This window comes from Crocodylus porosus, unplaced genomic scaffold (genome assembly GCF_001723895.1).
Source record: "Crocodylus porosus isolate Cpor-Errol unplaced genomic scaffold, CroPor_comp1, whole genome shotgun sequence".
NCBI lineage: Eukaryota > Metazoa > Chordata > Crocodylia > Crocodylidae > Crocodylus > Crocodylus porosus.
This window is the reverse complement of record NW_017728886.1, coordinates 52,602,747-52,612,220: the sequence shown is the minus strand read 5'-3', so window position 1 is coordinate 52,612,220 and position 9,474 is coordinate 52,602,747. Positions and strand designations below refer to the sequence as shown.

The window sequence follows — 9,474 nt, the reverse complement described above, 5'->3', positions numbered from 1 at the left end:
TTGATCTCTGTAAAACAGAGCTATAAAATAGCTCGAACACTGGCTCGGTGTCTGGGACTCATCCTGAGGTTTTGAGCTAGCCTTGATTCCCATTGGGGGCATCTACACAAGATGTTAACTGTGCAGTAGCATAGTTTACTGTGAAGTAAGCATGTGTGTTTACACATGCACATGCTTACTACATAGCAAACCTGGCTAATTGCAAGCAAATTTGCTCCCTGCAAATGCAAGCAGCAAATTTTATTTGCAATTACTAATGGAACACCTGTGCATATGTAGATGACTGACCAGGAGCAAATCCTCCTGGGAGCTGCCTGCTGCCAGGGTGGACTCTGCCATCGGAGCCTAGGCAGGGACTGTGTACCCCTGCCCCAGTACCAGCTTTAAGCCCCTTGCTCTGAGATCACAATCAGGGAGTCGGGGCTAAGATCCTTATTGCTTTGTGGGCCCTGTGGTCGTGGAGCTGGTACTGGGAGATGAAGGTTTCCCAGCTTGAGCCCCATGACTGCAGAGCTGAGCCTGGGAGATAAGAGTATCCCAGTTCTGGCCCCATGGTGTGGAGCTGGTGCTGGGAGCTCCCTGCTTGTGGGGCGTGGGGAGCTTGTTTCCTGCTCAGTTTCCCAGGTTGTTCCTTGCCCAGCTCCATGGTTTTGGAGCTGAGTAGGGAACAAGCTCCCCAGCCTCAGCCCCATGTACAGGGCTGGGAACTGTTCTAGTCAGGGGCAGGTTGCAGCCTCATGCCCTGGCAGGTAATCTAGGCATGGGGCTTGGAAAGAGCTGTAGGGATGGGGTAGGTCCCAGTCCTCTGTCCTGATCTGCCAGCAGGGCAGCTAGCAGTGGGCTAGCTGCCTCACTGATCCACAGGGGCAAGGGATTGGGACCTGCCCTTCCTCCACAGCTCTTTCCAAGTCCCATGGCCCTGATTGAGGAGCCAGGGCCAGGAGCTCACTGCTGCCAGGGCAAGAGGGCATTGTTCCCCACTCTGGCAGCAGGGAGCTCCTGAGGGCACGGTGCAATGTCCCAGCACTGGTTAAGAGACGGTTGTCTCCTGACCTGCTGCTCTCTGCCAGCCCCTTGGTAGAGCTCTCCTTGGTGGCTGCAGGAGCCCATTGCAGGGCCCCCGCAGGTGGGAACAGTTTGCTGCCATTAGCAGCAAATCTGCTCCTGTTTCTCGCCTGCCTAGGAGTATTTACTTGCCAGTAGTTTTCTTGTAAGTAAACTGATCTCAGACCAGATGCAGGTGTAGACATGCCTACTTTAATATCACATTTTAATGTGGCCACATCTCAGGTTTGGCTATGTAGCAGGAGAAGTGTCAATACAGAATAATGGTGCTTGATTATGTAGGGGGAGGGGGAGAAAACGGTAAGCAGTTTGTGCTCCTTTAACTTTCTCTGAAGTTACTGGGAATTAAGGACACTCAATATGTGTCAGAAGGTGCTTAACACCTGGCAGCTCTAAGCCCCAGAGCATATGTAAAGAGGTTAATATTTCACATTTGTTTTGGCTTGCACTTTTAGCAGAAATTAGTTAAGTTAAACATTCAAGTATATATTGAAGACTTTTTTTTTTTGTTCTGTTCCCTAGGCAGCAGGAGCAATCCGTCCTCTTGTCTCGACTGTTATTGCTTCCTCTGCAGATGGTTGTTTAGACCATTCACTAGAACGTGCCAGGTACAGAGCAAGTGAAATGCCCCAGGCTTTCTTATTTGATATAATCTATCAAGCATATCATCAGGTAAGAATTTTGGCTTTTCAAAATGGAAGATTTTTTTTTTTTCTTTCTACTCCTTCACTGTACTTTTAAGGGAAGTAATTCACCTCTTCTGATTTTTTCTGAAAATTTTAGATTTCTATGTACCTATTCCAGATTATATCAGATCACATGTTTGTTATTTTTGCTGTAGTCTTCTGACGACAGTGTTTCTATATGGTTCATGTTTGTTCAATTTTTACCATTAGCAAGCTTGCAAACACAGATGTGGTGATAATTCTTGGATTTTGTGACAAAACATTATTTGTGCCTACTGATATATAATAAAAAACACACTGATTTATGAGCCATATTATCTGTTGGTTTCATAGTAAATGATAAATTAATATCAAAAGGGAATTTCACTCTCAAGAATGTCTGTAATATTGTATGTTTCTTCCTTCAAGCATAAGTACATAATTTAATCTTTTAACTGTAATTGTGCAAAATTAGCATTGATTTTAAGATCACATTAGTACAGACAACACAATTAAGTTAGAATAATGGTACTTATAGCAAGTATTCACTTCCTGTTTTTTCTCTGTCTCCACTGTAGTATTTTTCATTGATTCTCCATTCTTATTTTGACCCTTTAACTCTTCCACTTTATGAATGAAATGTAAGTGACCAAGAAAAGGTACTTTTCTACCCCAGTGGTAAAAGCCTGATCACCTGTCCATAATTTTAACAAAGTATTTTAAAACTAACGGTGCATCTACATAAGCATTTGATGCGGGACTAGTTTACTTGTGGGTAAACCCACAAGTAAATGCTCCCAGACAGGCATCTACATGTATAGGGATGTGGGAGTAGCTTTGCTGTTTCTATCAGCAAACTGCTCCTCCTTTCTGGGGTCCAGCAATAATGCCCTGCTGCCACCAAGGGGAAGTCAGATTCTCTGGCCACAGCTGCCTGCAGCTGGAGGCCATCTTTAAAAGGCAGCCCCATTTCCCTACTCCCTGGCCAGCTGTGTTTCTGGCCAGGAACAATGTGCACATCATGGGGACACATGTGGCAGCCCTTGTGCTGCAGCCTCTGCATCCCTGTGCCATGGCTGTTCCAGCCCCTAGCAGTGACGCCCAGTGCTCTGGGTTCCTGCTGGCTGCCGTGCTGGCCTGCCATGCTAGCTGGTCCATGGCAGCATGGGCCCTGCTGTCTCCTCAACACACAGTACCCACCGGCCTAGCCACTGCTACTGTGCAGCTGTCATCAGACCCCATTCTGCTGGTTGGACCCCAGCAGGGATGCCGATTTGATGCGGTCCAGGATGCCACCACTGGAGCCACTCTTACCCTCCTGGCCCTCCAGCCCCACTGCCTCCAGCTCCTCCAGGCCAGCCAGGACTGGTGACTACATGCCATCTAGCTGAGTGGTAATCAAACTTTTTGTACCAGGACCCATTTGTAAACATGGATGTCCAGTCCTGACCCAGTGCCCCTCACTCCCAATTTGCTGCCCCCCACCCCCAGGCTCTAGCTTTCCCAGTGTGGGAAAGTGGGGGCGGAGGGGAACAAGCAGCCTCTTGCAGGTTGGAACTCTGCCAGCCTGCAAGGGAAAAGACACAGTTTTCCACATTTATTTTTCCTTTAAAGGGGAATCCATTCTTAAAGTTTGTTTGCAGCCCATTCATATATTCTTGTGATCCACTTTTGGGTCACGACCCACAGGTTGGGAAACGCTGATTTAGCACACCTGGGATGACTAGCAGTGCCTGTGGTATTCAGGATGACCCAGGCCCCCTTCCAGGACCTTCTGGAGCAGCTCCACCTGCACCTAGAGTGAAAGGGCACCAATATGCAGCCGCCTTTCCTTGTGGACAGTTTGTTGGCTATTGCCCTACCATGACCATCAGCCTCTGGTATGTGGGCCACCTCTTCGGTGTGGGCAAGGCCACCAGCAGGCAGGTTATCCTGGAGGTATGTGGTACCCTCTGAGACATGCTGGGGCACATTGTTCTACACATGCCTGACCTCCTGGTGGTGGTGGTGGAGTTCTGTGCTCTGGGATTCCCCCAGTGCATTGGGGCTCTGGACAGGATCCACATCCCTGGCACCTGCCTTCCCCATTTCAACCACCCCCACTACAGCCAGAGGGGCTTTCACTCCATTGTGCTCTAGGCTGTTGTCAACCACCTCAGTGCCTTCACCAGTGTGAGTGTAAGCTGGGTGGGCAGTGCCAATGATTCCTGCCTCTTCATGAACTGCCCTGTCAGCCCTGGTGCAGAGCGAGCACTTTGTGTCAGAGGTGCCAGACCTGTAGCTAGGCTACATGGTAGTCCTGCCCCTTCTAACTGGGGACCTTGTCTACCTGCTCCTCCCCTTGCTTTTGAAGCCCTATGCCGGCCAACTGAACCCCCACCCAGGCCCACTTCAGCAAGTGCCTGGGCCAGACCTGTGCCCTGGTCGAGCTCACCTTTGGCTGTCTCAGGGGACCCTGGTGCACCCTCACTGCTCACCTCTAGTTCACTGAGGACAACATCACTTGGGTAATAACTGCAGCCTGTGTGCTACATAACATCTAAGAGACCTGGTCGTAGGAAGCACAGGTGACAGAATGCCTGACAAGCAAGGGCACCACCTGTGGCAGCAGCACAGGCAGTGGCCCCTCCCCCTCCCCCCACAGAGGCCCTGTGCAAGCTGCACACCTGTCCCCTGGGGCCAGGGCACTGGGTGTGAGAGGTGCTGGCTAGATCATCTCCTCCTGCGCTCTCTGCTATTGCCCACATGCACAGCCACCCATGGACCCCTACCTCACCACCCTCCCCAAGCACCATGCTTATTGTGGGCAGTTCTCAGAAAAACACTTTATTGGCCTTACAACAAACAGACCCCACCTCCCTCTTTTCTTCCCAACACCAGAGCCCCTCCACCATCCACCCACCAACAATAAAAGTCTCTTCCCTGTGCAACCTATTTACAATGTGGTGTGTTCGTGTGCCCTCCTGGGATGGGCGGCTGTAGGGGTGGGGCATCTAGGCAGTGGAGCCTGAGGACAGGTGGCCTACACTCTGGCCTCTAGTCATGCCCCTGTGGGTGAGCATGCCACGGCAATTTTGGCGGGCAGGGGACTCGCCCAGGGCCGATGGTAGCTGCTGATTTCCCCAGTGCAGACCTTCCCAGCAGCCAGGGCCAGCGTGTAGTCCTTGCCCTGCTGCAGGTTGCTCCTGCTCCATGCCTGTGAGGAGCTGTAGTGATTGATGGGGCTAGGCCTTGGCAGGAGGCCTGGGTGACAGGGGGCCCAGGCTGGGGTCTGCGGCAAGGGCTCCTGGCTTGTGGAGGTGGTGCTGGATCTCTACCCAGGTCCATGAGATGGCCTGCTTCTGGGTGGCGGGCGGCTGCTAGAGGCGGGTGGGGTGAGGGTCGGGGGCATAGCAGCAGGCAGCCTGAAGGTGGCTGCCAGGATCAGGATGGTGTCCAGCATTTGACCGTCTTCTTCTATGGCGTACAGTGCCCTGGCCATGAGTGTACCCTGCTTCTATAGGACCTCCGTGTTCTTGTGCTCCAGGGCCAGGAGCTGTGCCCTGTACTCCTGGTGTTCCTGATCCCACGTGGGCAACATCTTCTGCCCTCCTACCTGTCCTGCCATGCAGGGTTCTCAACTACCACATCTGCGCATCCACCTGCCAGTTTTCCACAGCTGTCACCAATCCTTCATCCTCCTGCAGAGCTGGTGCATCACCAGGGCCCAGGCTATGGGCAGCAGTGATCCTGAGACTGTATTCCAGCTACCAACAGTGGCCTCTCTCCTAATGTGAAGTTGCAGGGCCTGCAGAGCAACAAGAAAGAAGCTGTTTGTGAGAGATTTCTGAGATAAGATACTTTGTACCAGGGGCTATGCACTGCCCAGCCTCAGATCAGGGGATTAGGTGTGCATGGATGCCCAGGGACTGTGCTAAGTCAGCTGGGCAGGCTTAGGCTCAGGTGGCTGCCAGCCGAGACCCCTGTTTCCGCTTGCTCCCCTGGGGCTGGTGGGCTACTGGGTGCTGGCTGCTTCCTCCACTGGGTGCTGGCTGCTTCCTCCAGCAGCAGGCTGGATCGGCAGCTGCTGCTGTGGCTGCAGATCCCCTTCTCGTCCTATAGGCCAGCCTGTCTCCTGTGCTGCTGCCTGGCACATGGTGCTGGGGCTTGGGTGAGCTGCCTGCACCCCCACCTTCCCCACAGGGGTCTTCTCTGGGGAGGAACCCTTGGACTGACACTTGCTCCCCCCACCTCACCGTGCCTGAGTTGCACCCCATGCATGCTCCTGCTGCACATGTCATGGATGCTGCACAAGGAATTATTTGCATGGATCAAAGGGTGCCCAACCCTCTATACCCTGCTGCTGCTGATTGCCAGGGTGCCCTGCGCACACCTGCACACCTGGCATGGGATCCTGAGCTTCAACTGTGCAGGGGACAAGCCCAGGCTGGCCTGCAACCAGTGCCATCACCTGCAGGGCCACTTGTAGCTGTGCTTCATGTCTCTGCCCTGCACAGCTGAGAGAGAGAGATCACCACCAGCATGGGTGCATTCTTTGGCATGTGAGAGACCTGTGCTTGCCTAGCTGTGGAGGCATGGGCTGCTCAATAAAGTTCTGTATTGTCTCCCACCTTCCTGTGTGCTGTAGTGGGGAGGAATCTGGGGGCTAGAGGAGTGTGACTGGCTTGGGCAGGGAGAGGGGCAGGAAGTGGGTGCCAAGGGCAAGGGTAGGGATGGCCCTTCCCCCAGTGTAGGGCTTACCATGTAGGTAGGACTGGCGTGCCCAGCAGCTCCAGTTGGTCCTGACTGGTCGTGATGATGTGCAGCTCCCAATGGTGTTCTTGGGTGGTGGGGCATGGTGTGCAGGTACCTGGTCAGGGGCCCCTTCTGGGGATGAGCTGGTGCTGCTGCCAGTTGGAGGTGATGTGGCTGGCCATGCCTTGTTCCTAGGGCTGAGGCTGTGGAGCTGTCAGGACAGGCACTGGCCTGGGCTCCCTGAGCTGCTGGTGGAGGCTAGGGGTGGGGAGCTTCGTGGAATGGGCTTCTGGCACCCCAAGAGGCCCTCCCCCCAGTGACATGTCACTATGGGTGCCAGGCTGGAGTGGGGGTTCTGGCAGGCTGCCCATGCTGTTGTACACAGTGTGGCTGTGGCTTGTGTCTTGGAGCACAAGGATCTCAGTCAACTTCCTCATAAAGGGCATGGACTTGTGGCACTCCTTGACTGACGGTTGTGGTTGATGATGGTGACACACTGTGCCCGGAAGGCCTTGACCTTTGTGCAGCACTGCTGTGCCAACTGGTCATGCCCACGTTCCCACATCTGGCCTGACAGTCCCTCATAGATGTGGGTTGAAGCGCCTCCTTCATGTGAACTGCCACTGCACTTCAGCCTCTCGCATGCCACAGCACCACACCACGAGTCACCAGTTTCCTCCATGGACCAATTGGGGGCCTGTGTGGCAGCAGTGAATGGCGTTGGCGACGAGGCCATCGGGACTCCCATGCCAACTCTCCAGGATTCCGTCCAACTGTCCCTGTACTGTTGGAGCTGGGCAGCTGCCTGCAGCACCCAACACAGGAGCATGACATAGAACTGGGAACCACATGGAGAGGCGATGCCCCACAGCACCGGCAGGTTCCAGGCAGGCTGCTGTGGGCAGCTGGCACTGGCCTTGGCAGCTGGGAGCTGGCTGCATCTTGGCTGGGGGGATGGCAGGTCTGGCAGGAGCCTGCAGCAGGCTGTCATACCAGGCAGCTGCGCTAGGGTGCAGGCAGACTGGCGCAGGTAGTCTGCAGCCTGTTGAAGGGCAGCGGATGCCAAGATTTCCCATTCAGGTTTTGTGCTGTTGTATCCAAGAGCTGAAAATGCCTGCAGGCTTTTAAAGGGGCTGTGGCTGGAGCTGCCACAGAAGTTGCTCAGTCCTGAGGCAGGAGAGGTTTCCAGCCCTGGTTTCCTAGGGCTGAGCTCAGGCTGGCCTCCTAGTGGCAGGGATGACTGGGAGCAAATCTGCTCCTGGATGGTGTCTACACAAGCTTTTCTGCACAGTTAAGTACTCGTGAGTATATTTGCTACTTGCATTGGCAGATAGCAAAATTACTCACAATTAGCAATTTTTTACTGCACAGTAAGTGTGCACATTTAGACATGCTTACTGCACAGTCAACTACACTACTGCAGTAAAACATCTTGTGTAGATGTGCCCACAGACTAGCATGCTTAAAGTTAGGTATATGCTTAAGTATCTCACTAAAAGCATTAGTTGAAGGACTTTGCATAGTCAATCCTGTGTGTGTACATTATAATAAACTGTTGTTGTGGAAAATATAATTATGAAAAATAAACATTTTACAAATATAGAAGTATGAAATACACCATATGTTACAGTAAATGGTCAGGTTTTATAATGCAGTCTTTGATATACTTTGATTAATAGTTGATCATGATAAACTTGTAAATTCAATCTCAGTTTTAATTTTCCTTTAATCTGATGTATTGCATTAATATCATCCTTATCCAAAAGAAAAATCTGGGCTAGTTTAATAAACCTTAACTTCTTTGCCCTTCTTTCTCTTGATGTTTGCTTTAGTTTGCCGCACCCTCCATTCACAGTTTATTGGAAGCACTCCAGGCTTTAGTCTTCCTGCTCTACTTCCTCTTCACTCATCGGCTTGTGAGAATTGTCTATCCTCCAGGGATCTCCCAGGTTGGTCCCTGGGAGCAAAGAATTTCTTCATTTGTCACTTGGAAGGGAATTAGTTTTTCACTGCATTAGCCATCATGTTCCCACTTAGCTTTCTCTTTTCTAGAGTAAACAAGCACTCAAAAGAGAAGGGGGGCGGGAAAAAAGGAAAAAAATTGCCCTTTTACAAAACTGTAGCTTTTAGGGATGATGTTCACATTATATTTTAAATCCCATGTTCCCTCCTGGTATCCCAACTACTTCAGAGTTTATTATGACGGCAAAGGAAACAAGGGATGCATCTACATGTGTATGTTAATGTGACACAATAAACTTCAGTGTGTATTGCACTAGACTTTATTGCTCCCAGGCTCTGTCTTTACACATGCACCTCAGACTGCAGCACATTGAGCCAGGTTGGAGCTGTTCTAGCTGGCAAGGGCCAGGGTGTCAGTCTGCAAGCCTGGAGCTTCTCAAGCATGGCTTAGCATTTTGCAGAGAGGCTGGCTGGGGCATAAGGGTGCTCCAGTGCAGGGTGCCCTTCCAGCCCTTCCAGTGTGTACATGTGCAGTGCTGCACAGTAAAACAAAAACAAAAAACCCCTCCAAAAAACAAAAAAACCAAAAACCTCATAGCAGGATAGTATTTGTATTTACAAGTACTACCCTGCTGTGAAGTTTATTAGTTTCCTGTAGCCTAATAAAGCTGCCCATGTAGATGCCAAGATGGTTTTTTGCAGAGCTAATTAGTCAACTGCAGTAAATGTCTTGTGTAGATGCGTCCAAGGAGTAGTTACAGCTGCTCAAGTCTTTCTACCCTCTATTTAGTAACTTGGGACCTTCAGGAGGTTGCTGACCAAATGTGTCTGGCTTAAGTGCACACAGCAGGTGTGCACCGTGTTAGCAAATATATGTGGAACTAGGTGGATTAATAGCCTCTTCTCTCTTTGCATGTGTATCTTTTATGGCAGCCTGTAATTAAATGGTCAGACACTGTTTTTCAAAAATATATAATACACTATTTTTCTATGCTACTTTGAAGGTAAAAGTGTGATGGGCCCCACTGCAGGCATGCTATAAGTTTCT

At 51.2% G+C, this 9,474-nt stretch overlaps 1 protein-coding gene across 2 annotated transcripts in view; it reads left to right on the top strand.

Annotated features, from left to right (window-relative positions):
* Positions 1-9,474, top strand: part of ISPD (isoprenoid synthase domain containing) — a 233,898-nt gene that overhangs the window by 40,798 nt on the left and 183,626 nt on the right. For both annotated transcript variants that reach the window (XM_019534084.1, XM_019534074.1), the window contains exon 3: positions 1,588-1,737. In XM_019534084.1, the coding sequence (XP_019389629.1) occupies positions 1,588-1,737 (150 nt within the window). The remainder of the gene's footprint in view (positions 1-1,587; positions 1,738-9,474) is intronic.